The 25,539-nt window shown below is 41.1% G+C and overlaps 1 protein-coding gene across 4 annotated transcripts in view; it reads left to right on the forward strand.

The window, feature by feature from the left end:
• Positions 1-25,539, forward strand: part of DGCR2 (DiGeorge syndrome critical region gene 2) — a 45,215-nt gene that overhangs the window by 8,279 nt on the left and 11,397 nt on the right. For 3 of the 4 annotated variants that reach the window (XM_088135393.1, XM_088135392.1, XM_088135395.1), the window contains exons 2-9: positions 11,294-11,416; positions 17,726-17,851; positions 19,852-20,062; positions 21,550-21,626; positions 22,136-22,312; positions 22,413-22,616; positions 23,853-24,005; positions 24,804-25,040. In XM_088135393.1, coding sequence (XP_087991519.1) covers positions 11,294-11,416; positions 17,726-17,851; positions 19,852-20,062; positions 21,550-21,626; positions 22,136-22,312; positions 22,413-22,616; positions 23,853-24,005; positions 24,804-25,040 — 1,308 coding nt within the window. The remainder of the gene's footprint in view (positions 1-11,293; positions 11,417-17,725; positions 17,852-19,851; positions 20,063-21,549; positions 21,627-22,135; positions 22,313-22,412; positions 22,617-23,852; positions 24,006-24,803; positions 25,041-25,539) is intronic. The other variant, XM_088135394.1, reaches the window with a different exon arrangement.

A 25,539-nucleotide genomic window follows, 5' to 3' on the forward strand; every position in this document is an offset into this window, starting at 1 on the left:
TGCAGAGTTGCACAGGGCAGCCTAACGTATTTTCAGCTTCCTTTCCTCACACTGATGACATGAAGATAGAAGATCTAATTGGCCTGGTCTGACAGGCCTCTTAACCTTGTGAGTAACTCTGCAAACCACAGCCTTCTTTGCAAATTTCAGAAGGACAGCTCATTAAAGTGCTGTGATGTCTTAAGGGTTTATCATGGCTGATCATCTAGCTTAGCTTGAATAGATTGGAGCTCTGTGCAATAACATCTTTCTAGTATTTCATGACCTGTTGGCCTCACTTTTTAGAAGGGATTTTTCTTCCAAACCTCTCTCCCTTTATCTTTGCCAACTGAAAATAAAAAGTTTGATTGAACATCTGCTACATATACTCAGAGGTCCCAGGTTAAACCTTGGCTTCTCCAGATAAAGTTGGGGAGGATTCCTATCTGAAATCTTGGTAAATTGTTGCTACCCAACATAAATGAGCTGAAAATGTTGCAAGGGGAGAGATTTGGTTAGCTATTTATAAGCTTTTGCTGAAAAATCAATGACTGTACCAAACTCAAAAAGAGTCAATGGACTGAATTTGTTATAAGGTGGTTTAATAAGCTCATATATCTGATCAGGTCTGCTCCCATTTATTTTTTTTACTGATAATAATTTATATGCTGCTTACTCCCCAGAATTGAAGTGGCTTACAATTATAAAAACCTGACAAATATTAATAAGCTTTCTTTTTTGTTAATTTTTAAAAATTTGTTTATTTTAAAACATTTATGTTTGCAATATCCCCTTCTGGCTAAATTGTAGGATGAACCGGTTCCGCCATTACAACTTATACCTTGCTAAATCTGCTAGTCCTTTAGGGTACCACAAAATATGTTTCCGTGTTTTGGGTTTGCCACATTGTAGTATATGAAACTAATCAGTGTTGCTTATGCTAATTGACAGTGGCTTTCACTGAGAGATAAATCTATTCTTCTTCACATTTCTTACAGTAAGATTAATAGGGCTTGAGTGCTGTTTTATTTAATGACCAATGCGATCAGGGCAGGTCATCTTTCATTCATTGATTGTGTAGATTTTTTTTTTTTTTTGGAATTATTACTTCCAGGGGCAACTGCATATTTTACATATTCTTTTTGAGAACTATTACTAAAGAGTAAGAATATTTTAAAATAGGTTAGTTTTGTAAAATATTTATTTATTAAGAGTTACCAGCACTGAGCCACTGTTGTTTAGAGTCATTGTCCATTTTTAGCAAGTCATTCCCACTGCTATATAATAACATTGCCCCACAGATGCACAGATAATCAAGGTTACCTAAAAGAAGTAATTTAATGTTGTTAAAATCATGTTTCTCAGCTAATAATCATTATCTGCAGGACTGGCTGTTGCAGGTATAATTAAAATGTTATTTCGCTCTTGTTTTCTCATGAATCTTGATATACTTGGATTCTGGTTTTATTGCAGCCGTGCAGCATAAGGATGCTTCATGCTGGCTTGACTGTGGCTGCACCTACAGCTTCGCTGCATCTTTTGGAACAGCTGTACAGCTGTTGTAGTTTATTTTCTAGAGATGGTGGATGCAAGAAACAGTAAGGAGGTTCTCCCATTTGCTTAGAGAGCTTATTACTTGAAAAATGTAATTTTTCTGGCATTGTCAGTCTTCAAGGTTACTTGATGGATTGCTGGCCTGAGAGATAAGGGAGCAGTTGATCCTGGCAAAGGAGCCAGTGAATTTGTTGATGCTATTAACACACCCTAGACCAAGATTTGACTGACAACTATTATGGTGTTTCTTCTTTGCTTGCTTTAAGCTGTTCATCTCCATTTTTGTGAATTTCTGTGCCAAAGCTGACTTTATGAAACCAGTAGAATCCATTTATTTAAAGAATATTTATAGCACTTGTAAACTGTGTGGTGAAATGAAAGATTTTCTCTAGTGGACCCTTCACCTTCCCATATTATGCAAAAAGAAAGCCAGGTTATGCATTCTGTGCATGTTAGAGTTTCTACCTCTGGGAAAAGATGCAGAAGCATTGTGTGTGTGTGTGTGTGTGTATCATTTATCAAAGCAACAATAATAAGATTGGCCTTTGAATGCAAGACCCAGATACAGGTTCTATTTAGGTTTTAAGTTTTGAACAATACATGGTGACAGAAGGTATTTCTGTGCCAAAACACTCAAAAATTGCGCTGGGTCCTTGCCTTTCGTAATATTTGATTGGCCTTTTTCAAAGCACTACTCCATTTGGAGCGGGCCTGAGTCCAGCTGGTGGATTGACTGTTGAGAAGTATTCCCAGTACGAAGCAAAGCCCTGGTTTAAGCAGACTTGGACAAATGCCCGGGAAGCTTTGTTCTGGCCACCCACATAGTCCTCCAAAGGCAGGTGTCAGTTTGGCTTCTCCCTCCCTCTCCCCCCCCCTTGTGAGCAGAAATCCAGAGTCACACACACCTCTTTTTGGCACCCTGCCTTTAGAATTAGCCAGGTTTCCTGCTCTCATGTAGACTATAGGGTTAGCAAGCAAATGTGAAGCCCGTTGATATCTTTAAAGCAAGGATGCAGAACTTCGTTTGAGCAGCCGTTGGGGGGGGGGGGAAGAATAGGTGGGCCAGGAATAAAAGACATAGATTTGTTTAATGAAATGAAATATCATCAGCACGATCACGCTCTGAGCGCTTTGTGATTTCTTCCTTCTGTCCTAAGGATGCTGCTTTGCAAAGATGCAGAGCGTAGATCGAGTGTTCAGAGGGCCTCATGGATGCAGTTAATGTTTCTAGAACAAAGATGAATGCCTCTTTTCATTTTCCTCCTCTTATGACAGCATTTGATTCAAGACTTGCCCCCTCTCCCCACCCCATTTACTGTCTATCATGTGGCCCTGATTTTCTAAGCTACTGGTTTTGTGAGTCGTGTCAGTAGTTTGGAAAGAGGGATGGCGTGCCAGGACTTTAGATGGAGGGAAAGCGAATGTTTGTTTTAGGTTCCTGCATTGCGTAACCTGCAGTTAGTTCTGTTTAATTGGGACAGTTCGTGAGTTTTGCATGTTTGGGGGAGAGATGGGATGGGGAGGGGATTTCTTTTCATAACTGGCATTTTAGGAAGCTTGGAAAAAACTCGCCTCTGTCAGCGGGAGAAAAGACCTCTTGTTTAAATGTACTAAGTCTTCAGCCGCAGAGGGGAAGGCATGAAGAATTGTAGATTCATTCACCAGGCTAAAAGTGTCCTTTCCAGTCCTGATGTTCCGCCAAAAGGACACATTTATTTAGCTTCTTTGTGTTGATATCGCTGGCGCTTGCGTTTGGCCACCCATCAGAACAAAAAGTAAAATTGCAAATAGTGAGTGGGACCTAGAAGAGTGGGAAGGGTGTGATGCGTTTGGATGCAAATCCTCATTGATATGCACACCTTTCGGTGGTTCAGATTGCTCTGTTGAAATGAACCCTGTTTCAGAATCGTACCAGTCGGTCTGTACATCATTAGGAGCACGTGCTTTAAGACTGGCAAAATGTTTCTAACTCCTTGCTGGTAGGCCTACTGTACTTCTTCAAACCATCTCTGTGCACGTTTGTTTTTGCATCTGTGACAGCATCCTTGTTTAACTTAAAGCATTTAATACAGGGAGATGCATGGGAAAAGTAAATGTTTAGAAACAAAACACATCCTTGCCTATTTGTTTTGGGCCATTTTTTCCAAAACAGTACAAAAGGGGCTTGTTTCTGTTACCTACCTAGCCTGTCTGTCTGTCTGCATGTATATGTTCAATCACAGACATTCCTTTGAAATAAGTTGAAGTCTTAATTTTTCTTAGTGTCTTGTCCAGTGTAGCTCTAATGGTTGCATACGGCTGTTGGGACACGATTTGGCAGTGTTGATTGTTGTGATTGATCTGGCCCAATCTGAGCAATTTAGCCACAAGGGCTTTCTGTTACATCTGGGAGTCCTGCAAATATTCTTCATCTTCTCTTATTCAGTTTCTTTATGCAAGGTCGTCTTTAAGGTGGCATGAAAATTAGTGGGAGACTCTTAAGTGTTCAAATCATATGGGTCAAATTGAGATGTGCATATTTACTGCAGGTAGAAGAAAGAAGGGCATGTTCCAGCCAAGATGTGGAGACTTGACTTGGTTCTCCTGGTTTGGGGCAGAATTTCCTAGCCCAGGGCATGTTTACTTGGAATTATGGGAGTTGACTTTGAACCTATCTGGAGGGCAGCAGCTCAGGGATCCCTGTGTAATTTAAGTTAAAATATATGCAAAGAGTCAAATGTCCAGAGTGCTTCTTGTACACTATTCCAAGTAATCTTGACAACAGTCCTTAGGTTTGGGCTATAATATTGTTCCTGTATTTTATGTAGAAGGGTTAGGCTAAGATTGAGAATAGGATCTTCTCTGTGGTGATGCAATGAGAATAATCAGTACTTGACTTCAACCTTTGTTAGCTATGACAGCTAAATGCAAGCGAAGGCAACCTGACACTCTGCAAACAATTTGTGCTGCAACTTCTAGGTCATATGCCATAGTGACAGAAGCTAATAGGAGCTGAAATTCAGAACTTCTGGAGGATACTAAATTGCTTGGCAAAATGGAATTTTAAAGAGAAATACTAGCAGGGAAGACTGTTGCTCTCAAGCTTCACTGGTGGTAGCTTTCCCCGTGCATCTGGCTGACTACTACTAGAAGCAAAATGTTCTTGGAGGCTGTGTTAGAACAGTACTTAGACTGGAAGATCAGATTGTTTTTGAAAGTCTCCCAGTATTCTACCATAGTCCTTCTAGGCACAGGGTATATTCAGATATAGTATACGCTGGCACTGGTATGTGGAATGACTGTATAGAAAAAGACAGGGAAAGCATACAGAGCATGGTTCTAGAATTCTTTCTAACCCCACCATCAGCAGCTTTAGGAGACATCTCTATCCTCTTCTGTGTGAAGAAATAATGTCTTGCAGCCATGTGTGTATTTTTGCATTGAGGAATACAGGGTGAGCTGCATACCCTCTGCTCTGGGCCACGTGAGCAAGAGGAGAAGGAAGAGGACATGAGAATGGAGCAGTCAACAACATTCTAAGCCATCATCCAATTTCCTCTCCACCAATGTAGGGATGTACTGTGGGTTTTTTTCTGGATTTTTTAAACTGCTCCCTGGCCAGATCTGGTCCATTTTTAACCTCAGTCCTTTTCTTGCCATCTTCTGTCACACCAACGTTGATCCCATTCTATTTGGTTTTGGGAGAGTTATCTTGCTGATGGAGAGGCAGACAGAATCCTGAAATTTCTTTCTCATTTTCTGTTTCTTTGTTGGAAAGAAGAAAGGCCAAAGAGTCCTTCCAAAGCAAGGAAGGACTTTATTTGGAAAGGCCCTGTTTCAGATCACACCCAGAAGGAGCACGGTGCTGGAAGGCCTGGATTGAATTTGCATTATTACTGTTTTTCATTATTTTGCATTATTTCTGTTCTCTAGCTTTAGAAAAAGCCTAAGTTGTACTTGTGAAACATACTGGATTAACTGTTATGCAGACTTTGTGGCTGGAGTAGAGAAATTTCTTGGCTCCCTCCAGGCCTTAGTAGTTTATTTATTTTAATGGCAGGATGGTTGACCTTTCTAGTGTTGGTACATTTAGGTTTCCTGCTCTTTGGTAAGCATTTCTTTTACATTTCAAATTGCAGATGTACGACTAGCTCTTGCAAGACTTCTTTGAACTGGAGTGATTATTCCAGGGTCTAATGACCCCCAGCATTGTTCTGAACCAGTGTTTCTCAACCTTAGCAACTTTAAGATGTGTGGACTTCAATTCCCAGAATTCTGGGAGCCCAGGTCCACACATCTTAAAGTTGCCACGGTTGAGAAACACTGTTCTGCACATTCTGGAGCATAACAGTTTTGTGTGAAGTTTTGCCTGGGCATTTTTTAAAAAAAATCTCCATCTGGTAAGCCACCATATTTGGATGATTACAGTGTACTCCAGGTCAGTTTTCAGGCCTGGCTTTGGAAACAGTCCGGAAAGATCAGTTGACACAAAATGCAGTGACAGGATTATTGGCAGGAGAGCCCCACCGGTGTAGAATGACAGCTATAGTAAAGTTACTGCATTCGTTGCCAGTCGGCTTCTAGGCCCAATTCAAGGAGCTGGTCATTGCCTTTAAAGCCCTAAATAGCGCAGCACTGGGATACATCAGGCAACATCTTGCCAAAATTGAATCTGCTCATTGAGGTCTATCTGCTCATTGAGATCTACCTACAGCCCTTGACCCTGATAGTTAAATGGAGCTTCCTGGTTCAGTGGCATTTGGTCCCTGAATACCACATGTTGATAGCCAGAAGGCTGTTGTTTTCAGACTGCTGGTGTCTTTCCAAGCCACAATTACTGTGAGATCACATGTTGGTAGACCAGAGTAACAGTCCTTGACTTGGTATGCCTGCTAGATGTCTTGGATTTCAATTCCCATAATCCCCAGCAGAATGGGCAGAGGCTGTGTGAGCTCTTCTTAACCTCTGCATATTGCTTAGAATTTTGTATATGATGTATAAATGAGTAAATAATCCAGAAGGGTTTGGCTTATCTTTTGATACTTCCTATTCCAAAGTTGGCTTAGGAGCACTTTTGGGGTTGAATGGATGAGAGCCTTTTCATGATTTCCTTGTATATCATTTTTAATGTTGAAAAGACTAAAGGATGTATCTAAAGCTCTTTTAAGGAAGCCTCTTGCTTGATGCAACTTTTTTGGGAATGCCCGAGGTGTCTTCCATAAAACCCGCAGATGTGAGGGCTGCTGAAAAGTTTATACTAGGTATCTGCAGAGTTGGGCTCAGTGTCACGAGTCACGTAAAAAATGACATAGAAATATTTGCATGGTCATACCCCAAATCTGAGAACCTTTTTGATTGCTTAACTGAATATGATTGTACAATTCTGAATTTAGAAAGCTTTTCTGAAAGAGCAGTCTGGAAATGGCAATTGTATACTTTCTGATATTCTTTGAGATGTCCACTCTTTGCCCAGTCGCGTCCCAAATTTAAATTTATAAAAACCTAATTTCTGCTTTGGGTTGTATATAGCTCTTTAGGAACAGTTGCTTGAATTCCATTCTTTGTGGTCCAGTTTCCTCTCCACCTTCTCCTAAACATTTTTGAATGAAAAATAGGACCATCATTAGCACACACAGATGTTGTTATCCTCCATCAGTATTAAGGGCACACTTTAGCTGCTAAGATCTTTTGAACTACTAATGTTTTGTTGAAGGGCAGCATCTTCATAGTGTACTCAGAAGAACGAGCGTGCTCCCATTTACTAAATCATGAGTATAATAGACGAGGCAACACTCAGTTGTGGAAAATAGCATGGGTGAGAGTTGGGCGTTTTCTTTGGCACGATAATTTGTGGTTGTATAAAAGTGTCTGTGATTTCATACATGAAATATTGGATGGTAGGATGTTGACAGTGTTCAGCTCCCGTCTTTCCTTTTAATTTTACTCTGTTGCATGAAGGACAGAAGCATGGGTTTGGCTCTTGAATAGTGGCAATGGAAGGATACCTGTTGAATAAAACAGTATCTGTGTAAGGTTGAAATAAATAACAGTCAACATAGGTAGCAGGAAGGGCTTTGGGGTAAAAAGATGAAATTCATCCTGTAATATTCCAGGCACTAAAATGTAGCAAACATATATTTCCAACTGTTTGTAAAGATCATAACTGAATTGCAAAGTATTTTTGCATTAGCCAGAACTGTAGGACAAGGCAGAATGTAAAATAAATCTGTTCTTTGCCCCATAGTCGACCCAAAGATGTGTTCCTTTTGGGTGAGTTCAGACATGGCTTATTGACAAAGCTGCAGTTGGCTTGTTCACACAATAAACACAACAAATCATAATAACTGTTGACCTACGATAAGCCCAAATACATTTTGGCTGAGCCTGGTGTGTGAACCAGGGTTTCCTATTGCATGCTCAAGTTTAAGGGTGATGCTTTCTTGTGTTTACTTTTAGGAGATGACATCTAACCGGGATGTGGAGTAGTTTGTCTTCGAATCTTAGGGTTTTATCACCATTACTTAGGCATTTTGGAAAATGTCTATTTCATGTGTTCACCTCTTGGGGATTTGAATTGGTTTAGGTCAGCAGTGGAGGTCTTAGAGAGTAGAAAAATAAACAGCGAGAAAGGAATACAATGGTGTTGGCTTTATCTGGTAATATTAGCTTTGATATTATCTGTGTCTGGACCAGATAAACATCTGGCAGGTATTCTTATTATTAGAGTTAGTCTTATATGCTGGTAGATTTGATAACGGGATTGAAAGAAAGCTGCATATAATAGGCAATTTTGATTTTGTATGTTTATAGCTGCAATCTTAAACTTGCTTTTTTGCTGTGGAAACGAATTGGGTAATAGTGAGTGGTATCTCCGAGCAAACACGCTTAGGAATGAGGCTGTATGTTAACAATTAGCTTTGAAATAAAAAAGGAACATCCTGTTGGAGTTGAATCTTATCACATTCTACATGTTTTAGTGTATAAATAAAATTGGAGGAAGGAGTGCTGTGTACATCGTCTTGGAACTCCTGGAGGAAAGGTGATATGTAAATATAACGGAAAAAAACCCACCCTAATTGTTTTCTGTGGCAAGGGTAAGGATTGACTCCTTGTGTGCTATTCTTGTAACAGTTCTATTTCAAAGATGCTTCAGTTGTTCAATATTAAGTAGGAGACCGCTTAGCAGCTCCTGATGGTGGGCTGGCTGAAAGAAAATAATGAAAATGCCTTCTGCATTTTCTGTCTCTAGAGCAGTGTGCAAATCCCTGCTCCTGGCCCCGTTCTTAGCAATTGTAGGAGAGCTGTGTTAGTTTATAATAGCTAAAAACCAGGAGGAGTCTGGTAGCAGCTTTTCCAACTAATAGGTTTTATTAAAAGACATCAACTTTCATGAGCTACAACTTACTTCATCAGATGTATAGAGTGACTAACCCGGTGTTTCTCAACCTTGGCAATTTTATGATGTGTGGACTCCAACTCCCAGAATTCCCCAGCCAGCATGCTGGCTGCAGAATTCTGGGAGTTGAAGTCCACACATCTTAATGTTGTCAAGGTTGAGAAGCACTGGGCTAAACCGATTGTAAGATTTAAATTGGGATGAAATGGGGAAGAGAAAGGAAGGAGAAGACAGATGCAGGTTACATGTGAGACAGATTTTAAGTACCTTATCAATGAAGAGTTGTAATGTGTTAAAAAGCCAGTATGTTTGTTGAGAGCTTCAGATAGCCTGAAACCTTTTGACATGAATTCAACAAGCTCTTGCTCAATTGTGCTGGTAAAGGGGCTACTCAGTTTAGCTTCTCCATGTGTCTGAAGAAGTGAGCTCCTTCTGATTCTTAGCAAATGTAAGACAAGAAAAAACGGGATGGTTTTGGCTTGGTAGACAAGAAGCACATTATTCTGTGATAAATCTGTGGTTGCTTGCTCAAGATAGACGATTGGGGTAGGGGTGCGTGGATGGGCAGAGGTATTTTGGATTGTTGAGAGCCTCTGGGGGTGACTGGTTGGGAGACCCATCTGTTCATAAAAAGACTGCTTGTGCATATCAGAAAGCATCCATTCACCAGCTGGTTGGATCTTTAGGGGCCCAAAGGCATTGTTGGAAATAAATAATGATGCTAGTATTTTACTTAATAGTATGCCAACTTCCTCTTTGTTTATTTTTTAAAAATAAAGGTTTAAAATCATATTTTTTCTTAAGTCAGGTAGGACAGGAAACCTGGTGAGCACCAAGGGAGGAATCTGGGACATATTGTCTACATTGACAATAGTGTCTATGTTGACACATCACCCACTAGCCAAAACAAAGCAATCCTTGTAATGGCTTAGCTTGGTATATGGACCCATTGGAAGGCCAGGATAATGTAGTAATTAGGGTGTTAAAATCTCTGCTCAGCCACAAAGCTCTTGAGAAGGTAGGGTGGCAACTTGAGGCCAGTTACTCTCTCAGCCCAACTCACACCATAGGGTTTTTTATGTGAAGATAATAACAATAGAAAATGTATGTAATGCCCCCCAGAGAAGATGGTGTGTCTTGAATGACCTGAATCCCTCAAGGGAGTCATGATACCTGTTTCATAATGCTTGTCCTTTCTGCCATTGGTCCACTGTGGCATTATTTATGTGAGTAACCTGATCTCCAAGTCTGATCTTCTTTTGTTCTGTTCTGGAAGGTGTGATTATTTTGACCTTGTATGGTACTATATTTGTGTGGTAGAATATGGTGATTTTTGGAAGTGAGGAGTTCACACACACACTATAGGTCAGAACTATTTTGATTGTGGTGTAACATATGTAGTCATCTCTCTCATGCTGGCTGGAGAATTCTGGGAGTTGAAGTCCACACATCTTAAAGTTGCCAAGATTGAGAAACACTGGTCTAGCAGGTCTGAGTTCTTAGCTGTCACTATATAACCCGAGTGTTCCTTCTGAGTGAGTGTGTTAAACAGGATAGGCCTATTTTTTATTTTTTCCCATTGACCTGAGTTACTTTTATGCTTCTTAAAGCACTTTATATGATATTAAGATACTCTTTGTGTTCCTGCAGACTCTATAGACGTTTTAAGCCAGGTTTCCACTGCCCGTCTTACCTCCAGTTCTGCCATGCAGTAAATTTATACTTTTAGGCAGGGGAGCTACGCATAAAGTAAGAGTCATATGTATCACAATAATTATATTTCTGAACCAAAATTGTGTGCATGGAAAGGAATTGTGTCTCAAGCTTAAACACCTATTGGCATTTGTCCACATTTGCTGGAGGCCAAACCTTCCTGCTTTCACTTTGGAAGAGGAGAAAGATTGTGCTCTCAGCCTCTGATGGATTCTTCCTACAAATATTCCCTGATATGAGGTATAATGAAATGAAGGACAGATATTGTGAAGGCGTTAATCCTGGCGAGGTTAATAAAAGCTATTGGACACGTTTTCTGCAAACCTGGCGCATATTTCTCAGTCTGCCCTAAATTACACAGTTCACACGTTTGCATGGATCGATTTTGGAGGGGGCCGAAGTCCATTACAACTTTCCATGATCCTTGTTTAACAGGATTCAAAAGAGCGACCTCTATTTGCCACCACCCTGGGGAAAAAAAAGAAACCTAATTAAAACTTTCTCCCGGCCCAGTCACGTGAAGATTGGGTGTTTCCTTCCCATCGCTCATCGAAACAATGATAAGGGGTTGAATTTGGGCACAGTAGTTCCGAGTTTCCAAGTAGAGGCGTTCTTTGCTGGAGGTGTTCTTTGGTTTGGCATCTCGGGCAATCTTCTCCTTGTATTTTGCAGAGCTGCGCTGCATCCCCGGGCAATTCACTTGCCGCAGTGGTTCAATCCAGTGCATCCCCTCCAAGTGGCAGTGCGATGGGTGGCCCACCTGTGAGGATGAAAGCGATGAAGTTGGCTGCCCAAGTAAGTGCGCTAAAGATGAACAGCGGGTCTCACCCTCGAAGCACTGGAAAGAGCAGGCGCGTCTGCTGGGCTCCAGGCCATCCATCGGAATTCTTGCGAGCCAAAGCCAGGGAGGAGATGCGCGTGTGTGTCTCTCTCCCTGTCCTCCATCTGATCCAGAAGCTTTGTTTTCAATTAGTCTGCATCCTGGGGAGTGCAGGATTCAGATCTTGGGAGGGTGTCCTCCCTGTAGCCGTCATCTCCTCCAGAAAGGCGTTGAGCTTTTGCTAGAGGTCGTGCGGTAGTTGTGCGGGCTCCAGAAAATAGGCGCTTAAATAAGGAAGCGAGGACAGGGTGTGTCCCCAGGTCCACCTTTGTCCGTTCTGGATCCAAATATCACACCCCCTCTAATCCGTAGCTATTTTTGTGGTGTACGTGAGAAACACTTTGAACAGGTTGTTAGCCGTTCCAATCAGCTGTCCCTCCCTCCCACCCCCAGTTTTTAAGCAAGTTTAACTCTTAGTCGTGTTTTTGGTTTTTAACAAGGTAAGTCATTCCCAGGGCCGAATAATTGTCTGCAGAGTCTCTTCTGCCCCAGATTGCTGACGAGTGGTTCAGTTTTCTGCCATTCAGAGGCAGGGCCTGTAAAAAGTTTACATAAGCTCCAAAACAAGATTAATGTTGCTTTACAAGCCAAGGACTCCACAAAAGCTCAGAAAAACAAAATTCTGTTCCCGTCTGTTTGTACCTGCACCCCGCCCACTAAAATTCATGGGCTCCTCCCAAATGTTGAGTGTGGTCAAACTGTTGCCCACCTCTGCTCTCAAATGCAATATAAAAAGACCTTGAGATGAGTCAAAAGTTCTGCTTCATATGTGTACAGCCGGGTTATTATTTTTATAAATTGGCTTTGACGGAAGCTGAAAAACCAGAATGTTGAGCAGGGAGGAAGCCTGCAGAACAAACCTTCATACAGTGGCCGATAAAATTCCATAAGAGGCATTTTTTTTTCTTTTTAATTGTTGGCATGAGTTTGCCAGCTGTATTCTCGTGCTCATCCTCAGTGTTGTGTTTAGTACAGCTAGCGACTTCTGTTAGTTTTGGCAGCCTGATTTCCATCTCGATTTGAAATAAAGCAGCGTTTTCTTGATTTTCAACACAGTTGTGTGCAGTTGAAATGAATTAAAACAGAACAGCAGCATGTTTCTGGTGATTCGTATTGCATGGAATATATAAGAAGCCAGAAGCAAAAACTTGACTGATTTTTAGAGCAATTGGGAAGGGCATACCGGTCTCTGAACCTGTGGGTTCTGAAAGCTGAGTTTATAAGTGCAGACTAGGCTTATAAAAATAATACAGGTAATTAACTACCAGCATGGTCCGTACAATATCAACATCAGACTTTGAAACCAGTGAGTTTGAAAGCAAATTGTTGCAAATAAAGTTAACTTAATGTTAACCAGCTTATAGTGGTTAACAGCAGCAAGTAATGAATGCTTCCACAGTTGGGTTGCGGAAGGAATGTTTGAAGTCTCTTTCTTAAGCAGCGAAAAGCAAAACGTAAATAAGTGAAGGGAATTAATCCGTTTTCAAGAGAGGCAGTTTAGACTTCCCTCTCTGATACTAATTTTGTGTTGGAATGTGTTGGTATCCTAGGATATGGTTGGCTGTGTTTGCCTTGCCAGAACAAAATAAAATAGTTTATACTATTTTAAAAAAGAGTTACACGTATCAGATGTTGTTCTGTGATAAACTAGTTGTTTGTGTAAAAAAGCAGTGCAGAATAAAGGTTTAATTTTAATCACTGTATATTTCCTGCAGAATATTGTCAGTTTCGGTTTCAGCAGTGGAGGTGCTAGGAACTCTTTTTTTTTCTCTCTCCTCCTCTTTCCAAAGTTTCTGGAATTTTTTATACCTAGGAAGCCTGTACTTCTTCCCCGATTCCCAGCTGAGCTATGTTCTGTACAAACTAAAGGAGACAATTGTGGGGAAGTTGTGATATTCCAGAATGCCCAGAATGATGGTCATCTCTCTTGTACGTGCAGTCATTCTTAATTGGCATTCTTGATCTCTGTTGGAGATCTGATTTGGTGAATTCTGTTCCCTTTCCCAGATTACAGAGATCTTAAGTATGTTTTTATACAGCCTGCTTGTTCTATTAGCCTCTTTCTGCTCCTTTGCAGCCAAAGAATTTAATCTACTTGGTATCTTAATACAATAGCTGAGAGCCCCTTCTGATAGTTTCAATCTTCAGTTTTCATTTCCTCCCACTTACTGCTCCCAGCAGATCTTTTTGTTACATAACAGCTCTTATTTTTGAGAATCAAATTCTATTATATTGAGAACCAGATTCTTCCGGCTTAAATCAAAGCCTTGGTGCTACAAAGCATGTGGGCCAGAAGAAGGGGCTGATGAATTCTTCCACCCTTCCGCCCGTGACACCCCTAACCCGGCGGTTTCATATCTTTGATCTTCTGCTCTGAAAGAATGGAGGCCTCTGACTGATACTGCCTTGATTGCATGCTTCACATTGCTGGAAGGATTTACACAACCTGCACTGCTCCCTTGTGCTCGAAGCCTCAGTCACATGAAATAAGGTCCAGCTGCTTTGGAGGAATGAACAGCTTTGCCAGTTCAAGCAAGAAAACACAAGCTTCAAAGCCTCAAGGCTGTGCATTATTGCTCTGTGTGTTTTAGAGGTTCCCAGTCTTTTTCAGCGGTGGAAGTGGTGGGTTTTCCTTGGTGTTTACTTGGCAACAACATGTTTCGCTCCGAATAGGGCAAGCTGTGCGCCTACTTGCAGTCCAGGAGCTAATGTGGAGAGCCCCCTGCAAGCAAACAGTTTTGCTAAGAATGACATTTTTCTCTCTTGCAGCTTGCTGTTTAAAAGAAAGAGAAGTGGCTGTCAGGAAGAGATACTTTATACATTGCCTTGGAACAGAAAAATTTCCAGGGCACTTTGCAATGTAATTAAAATGTTATTTAAAAATAAACCAATGTGAAAGGCCATTGGTTCATTATTATTATTAGATTTTTATCCCACCACTTACTTACTTACTTACTTACTTACTTACTTACTTACTTCCTTCCTTCCTTCCTTCCTTCCTTCCTTCCTTCCTTCCTTCCTTCCTTCCTTCCTTCCTTCCTTCCTTCCTTCCTTCCTTCCTTCCTTCCTTCCTTCCTTCCTTTCCTCCCCCCTCCCCTCCCGTCACCTCCCCTCCCCTCGTCAACTCAAGGTGGCAAACATCTGTAATTTCCTGCCTCCTATTTTATTGCCTGTTGCTTGTTTTAAATAATGTTCTTCAGTGGAAGAGACCCTCAGTGCCTCCAGACTCCATGAAATAAAGCACATAAACTGTGTGGAAAAAGAATTAAAAGAACTAAGGTGATTTAGACAGAACATCTAGGGAAAGAATAAAGAAAAGGGTTGTATCAAGTGAGGTACCATCTGTGAGAAGCTGCTCTTCTGGATGTTCATCTGCTTTGTTTTAAAATGTTGGTTCAAGCCGTATTTGCACATCTGGTGAAATGTGCAATTTCACCAACTCTGCTTAAGTTTATAGACTTAGAAGCCCTGACTGGGTTCACGCATCACTCTAGAGCAGTGTTTCTCAACCGTGGCAACTTTAAGATGAGTGGACTTCAACTCCCAGAATTCCCCAGCCAGCCATGTTGGCTGGGGAATTCTGGGAGTTGAAGCCCACCCATCTTAAAGTTGCCAAGGTTGAGAAACACTGCTCTAAACCATAAGTTTTTAACATGGTTTTTTGACTAAGCCAGAGTTGGTTGGGTTTAGACAAAAGGTTATGTCAACAAAGGACTGGCAGACCACATTATAGCTCAGTGTGATGTGACCTAGGGCTGTGCAAAAATGTTTGAAATCTGAAATACTTTGAATTTTAAAATGCTTTGCTTTGAGCATAGGGGTGTTCTGACTCCTTGAAGCCCTTCCAGAATGATTGGGAAAACCTGCTTCAACTTGAAGCAGTTGTTTCCGACTTGAATGAGAGTGTCCCAACCTCAAAACATTTCCACTTTGGGATTTTTGCATATTCCTAGCATGAACCCAGCTATGTTTTTAGATTTTTAGATTAGATTTTTCCTCTGGAGCTCTTGCCTCTTTAAAGCACACGTGCGCATGTATGCAATATATATTTACAGCTTCACATTTTTTGACCCCCTGTTATCTGATTCTTTTCTGCTGAAGGGAGAGGAATTAACAGCAGAAGCCGTCTTAAAACCAAGCAAATATTTGATGCTCACTGATATTGTGGTTGCTCAGATCAAGAGATTTAACTCTGACTTTGTTAGCTCCTCCATGAACTGCTAGAAACACAACCTGTTTCTTTTTCTCTTTGCTGAAACCTAATGAGAAGAAGGTGTTCTTGTTTTGCAATGCATGGGTAAACAAGTCAACCCACCGGTGGTTTCCAAACATCCTCTTCCTTAATGCTTCCCATTTTTCTTGGAACATACTGGTTAATTTAACTCTATTCCTCATTTTTTAGAGATTGTTTCTTTTTTTTTTGAGGTCTCCAAGTGTTTCAGTTCTCCATCCCAGTAGAACAATTTTTTTTGGGGGGGGCTGCCCCTTAGCTAAATTTTGCAACCTTATAATTTTTGTTGATTATTATTTAATCTAGGGATAAGCAACATAATGCCCACAAACATCATTGTATCCCCCAGCTCTCTACCTTGGTACCCACCAAAGTTCTCTGTCCCAACTGAGATGGTGATGATGATACGATCTAGCATGGTGCAAAAGCAAGCAGTGATCTAGTGATGCTTTTGGGTCCCACTGTGATCTGATGGGTAGCACAGAGCATCCTGAGATGTAGGTGTGGGTGGGACTTTTTGATTTGGGATTGGCTATGCCTAACCTGGCAGCTATTTTGTGAGTAGATCTGGTGCATGCTGTCAAAATTCTTGATGCATCTCTGGTACAGCAAGGTTATTTACCCCAGCTTAGTTGATCGTTTTAAGAAAAATCTGTCTCTGTGCCAGCTATCACTGAAGGAAGCTTTGCTTTTGCTTGGAGATATCAAGGCCCTAATTTACAGTCTCTAAGGGCCTTTCTCATGCTATATCCTCTTGCATCACAGTTGTCAGGACACTCAGCCATTGTGATTCAGAGGCCATATTGCCTGGACCTTCCGGGAACTGAGTAACAGTATAGCTATCCTCTTGAATGTGGCCTTAATTACAGTCCTTTAACTTGAGAGGTGGGATATGGAAAGGATATGACAGAAGGGCCATGGCAGATTGTGTAATAATTGGGTCAGGAGCTTGTTCTGCTGCTAAAGTGACTCTTGGAGAAGCTGAGTAGGTGCCAAAGGAAGGCTACACTCTGATGCAATGGCCTATCATAGTCATTCAACTTAAAAGCTTCTATTAGGGTCAACAAGGACTCAAAGGTGCTTAAAAACCCAGCTAATCTTCCTCTTCTCCAGTCTCTGTAAATAGAGTGAATCTTGAACTGTAATCAGTATAAACTATATTGTGCAAAACCCACTTAAAGGCCAGTTTTTGTGATGATTTGGTTTGCGCTGTTGGGCATGATAGATAACCCTAAGTTGAACTTTTCTTAAATGTTGGTTTGCTTTGTTTGAATTGAGCTTTATTTTTGGGCCGGTAGAAGTGGTTCCAGGATCCAACCATGGCTTTTACACTGGGGGGATTCTGGCAGTTGAAATACTGTGTCTCAAGTTGAGAAAGGACGCAATATTTCGATGTTTCAAAATTTTTCCTCTTAGGAATACCTCAGTAATGCATAGCTTGGTGGTATATTATGTCTTTTCAGTTTGTCCAAGATTCCTGTTGGCAGATTCCCTGTCCACATTTAGGTCAACTTCCTCAGCAAACTTTGAAGTATGCACACTCACTGGTTTTGAGCCAGAAATTTTGCTGACACAAGCAAAGTGATCAAAATTCTTTGAACATCCAGTTAACATTTTTCATGTATGTTTAACCTCTTTTATGTCTGTTAATTATGTTACTAATGAGAGCAACAGTGTAATAAGAATCACAGTACCGAAGAAACATGCATGCAAAATGATTTCACACTTTTAGCACATAAGAACGATATTAAGCCAATCTCACAACATTGTAATTGTCAGAACCTAATGTTTGTATTTTGTCCAATTTCCAACACCCTTTTATATGTTTTCATGACTAAACATAAATCATATGCCTATTTAACATTTTTAATAGTAGATAATTCTAAATTATTTTCTGAGGGGAAATTAATGGTTAAATTAAATTGTTGTTAAATATGAAAAATAAACGCTCATACTTCATACCTGAAGCCTCACATACTTACCTTTCTCCTAGATTATACAGGGGACCAACGAATTTATCATGGAAAGGAGAATGTGGATTCCAGGCACAGTCGTGGAAGAGGAGGGGACACAACTCGGTTCCATACCATCAACATGGCACAGCCGGTTCGATTTAGTAGTAAGTTGCAGACTTGGAAACAAGAATCAGATGTTGAGGGCATATAGAATAGCCTTGAAGGACAGGAAGAAGAGCTGTTACCAAGACAGTGGTCAGATAAGAGAGGCTTGAGCCTGGGCCAAGAAATAACATGAGAAAACATCTCAGGAAAGCCCCTCCCTAGTTCACGCAAAGATAAAATGAGGCAGGGGGAAGCACATTCAGACTTGCAAGATTCTGTTACTACAGCTGTTAGAATAAAAGTAGTCCTGACCTATACAGTGTTGGTTTCTTAGTCTGGTCTACCTTGTTGGACTGACTCTAAATCTCCTCATTATCAATTTGGACCTTTGGTCTAGGCAATGGATGGGCCACTTTTTGGTGATTGAAACTACCCTACGTTTGGATTGAGTAGGAGGTACAAAGGGCTGATGTAAAAGTAGGGAAAGCTGTAACAGGTATGTATGTATGTACATGCAGTCCTCGTTTAGCGACTACCTCATTTACTGACCATTTGCAGTTACGACAGTGATGCAAAATTAATTCTATGACCAATTGAAGTTGTCGGTCTCAATTGTGGTTGCTAAACAAGGACTACCTGTATGTATGTATGCATTCATTCATTCATTCCATTTATATAGCCGCCCATTTCAAATACATGACTTTGGGTGGCTCACAGCAATTAAGAAAACACACACACACACATGAATCATGTCTAAAAATGATATAAAAGAGCCATATAACAACACAGTCAGTAGCAGAGGAATAACAAGAACTGCGAACAACAATCAGCATAGCCATTGTACAGGCTCTACCACACCCAACTCTTTAACATCTTAGGAAAGGCCAGTAGGGTTAGGGCCAATCTGATCTCTGGGGAGATGATGTTCCAAAGATACCCAGAGGCCCAGAGGTGGTGATTCTTGGCTGTTTTCAAGCTTGCACTACAATTTTGAGTTTGTCTTGCCTCCAAATAGGAAGAAGCTGCCTCTTAAGCTTTGATTGTTGCAATCAGAGGCTATACAAAAGATACTTTGGGGATCTGGGGCAAATGTGGCATGGAGCTTATGCCTGGTCAAGACTGAGAAATCTCAACTTTACTTACTTTGTACTTACATTAAATGAAACCTCAGAAGGAAGCAATTCCAATTAACTTCCCTTAGGAAAATAATAGCACAGCGAACTGTTCTTGCAGACAGTTTCTTAATGCTCAGATAAATCCCGTTTTTATAGCGTAAAGCTAATGCAATTTGGCCTGTCTCCAGAAGATATCGTAAACCATTTTCTTCCTTGCTCATAAAATAAGCACAAAATATCCTCAAATGAGAACATCCACCTCAATCTGATTACTAGAGACAGAATAATAGGTAGAAGGAAAGGATAATGCAATCATGAATATAGAAGCTGCTCTGGATTATTAGTGGAGATTCAACCTCAAGGCCAAAGTTAAAAATCCATTTGGATGCGTGGGTAGTTGCTTGGAAAAAACCTTGCATTTTTTTTTTAAAATAGAAACACAGGAGAGTAGTTTCCATTGAATCAAACCATTGATCCATCTGTCCAGTTCAATACTGACTGTGCTGAGTGTCAGCAGCTCTCTTGATTGCTATAACGTCGTGTTCCAGGCAGTCGGGCCTCTCTGGAGATGCCTGCAATTAAACCAGCAATAGTGGTGTATGAGAATGAAAGGTGGGTTTTGATTTGCCAGGAGAGATTAGAGGTTGCTCGAAGATTGGCAACCCTATCTCCCAGCGCCCCTGCCAGCCATATTTCCACGTAGAATCTGCACGTTTTTCATTTCGGGGCTAGAGCTTTTCATTCCAGACAGGATCGTTTTTGGAATGTAGGCAGTTTTAGAATGATGCTCCTCCTGCATTGTGTCCAGGTCAGGTCCTGGCTCTCTTCTTTGCTAGATTTGAGCTGAGCCTCCTGTCTTTAGGAGTAACTAAAACATGCTTTTTTGTGTTGAGGTCCTAACTGGGTGGGAAATTGTTTTCCCTTCTCTCTTTCATGTTTCCTAGGGAAGTGCCCATCAGGGTGGCACCACTACGAGGGTACTGCCAGTTGCTACAGGGTGTACTTAAACGGAGAGAATTACTGGGATGCTGTGCAAACATGTCAGAAGGTGAATGGTTCCCTGGCCACCTTTACCACCGACCAAGAGCTGAAATTCATCCTGCAGCAAGAGTGGGACTCTGAAGAGAAGGCCTTTGGGAGGAAAGATCAACGCCGGTGAGTTGCACGGAATGGCAGCACTTCATTATGAAACAAAACCACTTCTTCTTTTGGATTTCGGATGGTATGTTTTCTTCCTTGTAGTAAGCTGCAAACTGAACAATAGGAAACCTTGAGGTTTGCTTCCAAAACTGTTGTTGTCATTGCCTGCATCCTGTTTTTCAACATCAAACCTTTCACATGTTTAATGTTGACCCACCACCACCCCTTGAACAGGGTTTTAGGACTGAGTGGTAGGTCAAAGACATTTACCCCTCTGTTACACCAAGAAGGGGGGGTTGGGTATGTGCCCTGGCACACACTGTTGCTTCGCTGTTGACTCTGGAAGCTTTGAAAGCTCAGAAACTTCGTAGGTCAGCAATGTGAGGTTTGGCCTTTGCCCGCATGTATCTCAGAGATCACTTCCCTTTTTAATTTGTATTCTGTTCAGAGTTCACCCTAGAATATTTGAAAGACCTTCCTTTGACAGCAAAGCTCCTTTAACATAGTAGAATCATCCTGCTAACCCTGTGGTGGAAGAGCCGTTTTGTCCAAGTATCTTATCTCACATTGCACGTTCCCCCATCTGTTGACCACGTTCTCTGTTTCCTTGTTATGTTTGATCAACATGATACAAAAAAAGTCTTGATGAAAACATTGTTCATCATCCTTGCTGAATAAAGCAAAGGAGAACACCAATTTGTGGCATTGTATTTGTTTGCAACAATGCCTTTTGGCCTTCAAAGGTCCCACTGAGACGATAGAGGAGTTTGTCGGCAAATTTGTCCTGGGGAAGTTGGTGCTTCGTGATCGACCAGGCCCACCACCATGGCAGCCTTCTTGTCAAAATACTTAATCTTCTGAATACTCAAAAGGAGATCCCCGCTTTTCAGCTCAGCAGTTCCTCATTTTATTAATTTTATTAACCATGTTGCCTGTTTGGGGTATGCAAAATATTTAGATCTGAACTGGTTCAAATTTGAAACGCCATACCCTATTTGAGAAACAGTTGTTTTAGAGTGTACAATGGGATGTTCTGACCTCAAAACAGGGTGCTTCAAGTTTGAGGTAGTTCTTATCAAAATGTTTTGCACACTGTTGTGGCCTAACCTTTTTTCAAGTTTTGCTCACCTGCACTACCAAAATAACCGTGTTACAGTCTACTTCTTGAATTCCCTCTTTGGTAGATTTGGTTGGAAGAAACAAAATGCTGGATTCTGAGTGTTAAATATAAGATTTATTTATTTTTTTAGCACTTTAGCATTCTTAATAGGTATTAATGGTTCACTAGGATTGGCAGCATTGATGAAAATTGCTTGCCAGCCTCCGGTTTTAAATAATGAACCCTTGAGGCTTTCATTAACTGCTTATTACATGAAGGACAAATTTTGAACCTCAGTCTCTGAAGATTCTCATGTTATTTTTGTGTATTAACTTTCCAATGCAATCTTATCCTCATTGAAGTTTTACAACCTGTCTTTTCCCCCCTAAATTTCCAATGGAAGGTTCTGGGTTGGATATCAGTTTGTCATCACCAACCGAAATAATTCTCTTGAAGGCCACTGGGAGGTCGCTTATAAAGGTAAGTTTCCCAAAGAAGGCTAAATCTTTGGGCTTCTTAGCTAAAATTCAAACCTGATCAAACTCCTTGTTCAGCAGCTTGAATACACTTTATCTCCCCCCAATGCATTTAATAATTTCCTGCTTTTGTTACATAAAACATTCTAGAAGGGCTGGAATGCACACCCAAGGTTTTCAGGGCAAAATTCAAGCTGTAAACATTAGGGGAAATGAGTTACAAAAATGTCCAGACTAGGAAAATGCGCATAAGAATATTTTACCCACTAGGAGAAAAGCCAAACTTCCTAATCATTCTATGGCCAATATTTTTCGCTGAGTTTGCAGAGCTGATGCAGAAACCAAATGCAAACTAAGTAATGTATCAATGAAGAAAATGAGAAGTTGAATCAAAGCTGCACGGATCGATCCTTTGCATTTCTTAGAAAGGCTTTTTAATATTTTCCAGCATATGGTAAAGCGGATTGCACGGCACAATGTAACCCACCCTCTTCCTCTGTCTTGTCGTTTCAGGCTCATCGGAAGTATTTTTGCCCCCTAACCCTACATTTAGTACATCTCTGTCTGAAAATGAAAACATCCTTTGTGCCCAGTTTCAGTGCTCCCATTTCCCAATTCTCCGGCACCATGGTTTTCACAGCTGGTATGCTGAAAACTGTTACGAAAAATCATCCTTCCTCTGCAAGAGAAGTAAGCGATCCATTCTCCATTTCTAAACGGGTTGGATAAACTTGGAACATGTTGGAAGAGAGTTGGCCAAAATAAAGATTTTTTTTTCCCCCTGTTTCAGGCCAGACCTGTGTGGATATTAAGGATAATATTGTCGACGAAGGCTACAATTTCACGCCTAAAGGGGATGACCCCTGCTTAAGTTGCACATGTCACAACGGTGAGCCAGAGATGTGCGTGGCAGCACTGTGTGAGCGGCCCCAGGGCTGTCAGCATTATCTCAAGGACCCCAAGGAGTGCTGCAAATTTACCTGTTCAGATCCTGGTAGGTGTTTCTCCTGGCAAGCAGCAAATTAAATTGATTTCTCCTCTTCGGTCTCCCTCCTCCCTCTTGATTGTGTTTCTCAGATAAATCTTTTTTTCCCCCTCTTTCATTTATTTACATACAAATCTATACTTCTAGTGCTTATGCCTAGAAGTGTGCAAAATATTTTGAATTTGAAATGTTTCAGGGCTGAAACTCTCCATGTGGAGTTCAAATCTGTTGTTTCACACTGGAGTCGAGTTGTCCCAGCCAGTCTGGATGTGTCTCAAGAGCAATACTGCAGTCTTGAGTTCCAAACAGGAGTGGTTCAAGCAACCTGTTTCAAATTCAGTACAACTGTTAATTTCCAAACTTCCTCTGTGACCTGCCAAACTTTTAAGATTTGTTTTGAGATCAGTGGCCTTAGAGCAGATGGGAATGTATTAATTTAAATGTCTGATTTTGCCCGTTGCAATGGCAACAGTACGTTGCCTTCTTTTGGGACTGAAATACTGTCCTCTTGAGACCCCATTCCTAAGATACAGGGACCTTTATTTTCTTCTGCTGAGGCATACCCCAACAGTGTGTGATTTCTCTTAACAAATTATTTATTTAAAAGATTTGTATGTCCGCCATCTTAGAACACAACCCTGGGTGGCTCACCACCACAATAAAACCAACAATAATAAAAACCATAAAGCAAGAAAACTGGTGCCTTGGATGCTTCCAACCAAACCATTCCCAGGCTCCCATCTCATCGTATCCCAGTGGGGAGAGAGTCCATCTAAATGTGCTTCAGGGTATTGAGAAGATACTTATGCATAGTAGATGGTCTTGAAGAAAATATGCAACAGCTGTTAGTAAAACATGAGCTCAGTCTGGGAAAACATGAAAGCATGACTCATAATTGCCCCACTTTGACTCTCTCTGGTGAAGAGAGAGAGAAGGGGAAATGGCATCAGGCTTTCAAGATTCTACTATCTCAACTGAGTTCTAGCATTTCTTCTGAAGTCTGCGTCTTGACCTGGCCTGCCTCAAAGGTCTGGTGCATTATGACTTTTGGAAACTCTTGCTAGGTACCCTATACATCCTCATGCCCAAATGTCCAAATGTGGATGTTGCCAACAAAACCAGTTCTGTTGGTATTATAATGATCTTTTTTTTAGAAATACCTTCCCTCTCCAATTGGTTCAGAAGGGTGAAACTGGAGAGGTTTTGTCCTCTTATCACGGGGGCCGTTCTCTTTCCCTCTTGCAGACGGCAACAGTTTATTTGACTCCATGGCCAGTGGGATGCGTCTCATCGTCAGTTGCGTCTCTTCTTTCCTCATTTTGTCTCTCCTGCTCTTCATGGTCCATCGGCTGCGACAGAGACGCCGGGAGCGCATCGAGTCCTTGATTGGAGCAAACTGTAAGTGTGCCTCACCTTTTCTGAAGGTCACTGGAAAGTTTGGGTGTCTAGAAGGTGAGGGTTTCCATGACTTGCCTCTGTAGCCTTTCAGAAGTTGGAATTGGGCTGCTGTAGCCAGGAACAAGTTGCTTGTTGGATGTTGGAACAACATTCCAACAAAAGTAGGTGTCTAAATAATCTTTCTAAAAGGGTGGCCTGCAGAAGACCCCCCCCCCGCCTCTGAACACCGGTGCTCTATTTTGCAACTTTTTAGTAGGAGTCAGATGCATACATTTCACCTTGCAGATGTTAAAGGCCCTTATTTCACCTCTTGAAATCTCTGCACTCCCTCTTCAAATGGGGGTTGGCTTTGTTCGCTTGTAGAGTGCAGCCCTTGGCGTGCCACGCAAAGCCAGAGGTGGTTCTCTGTTTGAGCCATTTTGGTGTGGCGGTGAAGGGCCTGGACTAGAAACCAGGAGACTCTGAGTTCTAGTCCTCCCTTTGATATGAAAGTGTGAGAATGACCTTGGGAGATGGGAGGAAGAGCCACAGCCTAGAGCTTCCAACCAAACCATTTGGGTCTGTTGAACGAAATCTGAGTCCAGAGGAAGGAATGAGAGTGGAGAAAGCCTCTCAGAAGGGACCGTCCCTAGTTCTCTGGGAAGTAAAGGCAGAGTAATGGGGAAAGTTTTGAGGGCTGAAGAGAAAAAGCTCCACTATTCCACTTAAAACTGGATGCTTTGCAGAATGCATGAAAAGAAGTTGTACTGATAATGCTTGATGGGTCTTGTATATCCCCCTCCTGTGCCTCTTTTGCAGTGCACCACTTTAACTTGGGGCGCAGGATGCCTGGGTTTGATTATGGTCCAGATGGCTTTGGAACGGGACTCACTCCTCTGCATCTTTCTGATGATGGAGAAGGTGGAGCATTTCACTTCCATGACCCACCTCCACCCTACACAGCTTACAAATACCCAGATATTCAACATCCAGATGACCCACCACCACCTTATGAAGCTTCCATCAACCCGGACAGCATCCTTTGTTCTCCTCCAGGTATTGTTGTCTGCTTTGAATTCTTGCCCAACTCCATCTTGTTGACATTGACCTCAGTGTTTCCTACTCAGCATTCAGTAAAGAATTAATTTTTTTTTTTAATAAAATTTTTTATTTTTTACAACAAACACAAAACATACATAAACAAACAAGAACATAGAAAAGCATAAAAAAAAATCTTCCATTTTATACCGTGTGTCAACCAGTTACCAACTCGTTGGTGCCCCTTTCATAATCTTAAATTCTCATATCATCTATTCAAAATATACTTGTGTACTTATCAATTAACAATTATTAATCATTCATAGCTAGTCTATAGAATCATTTATTACAAGAAATGTTAACTTTCAATAGGATTAGTAGTACATTTTCATCTATCGATTATATGTGTATATATATAATAATTGATATCAAATTTCTATTGTAAAATTTCCTAATCCATTACATTACTATATTTTCTCATCCAATCATTAATAAAACAAATCCCGTGTCATATAAA

This window comes from Python bivittatus, unplaced genomic scaffold, assembly GCF_059951505.1.
Source record: "Python bivittatus isolate LINGU-HERP-01145 unplaced genomic scaffold, Pbiv_v1 ctg000100_np1212, whole genome shotgun sequence".
Lineage (NCBI taxonomy): Eukaryota > Metazoa > Chordata > Lepidosauria > Squamata > Pythonidae > Python > Python bivittatus.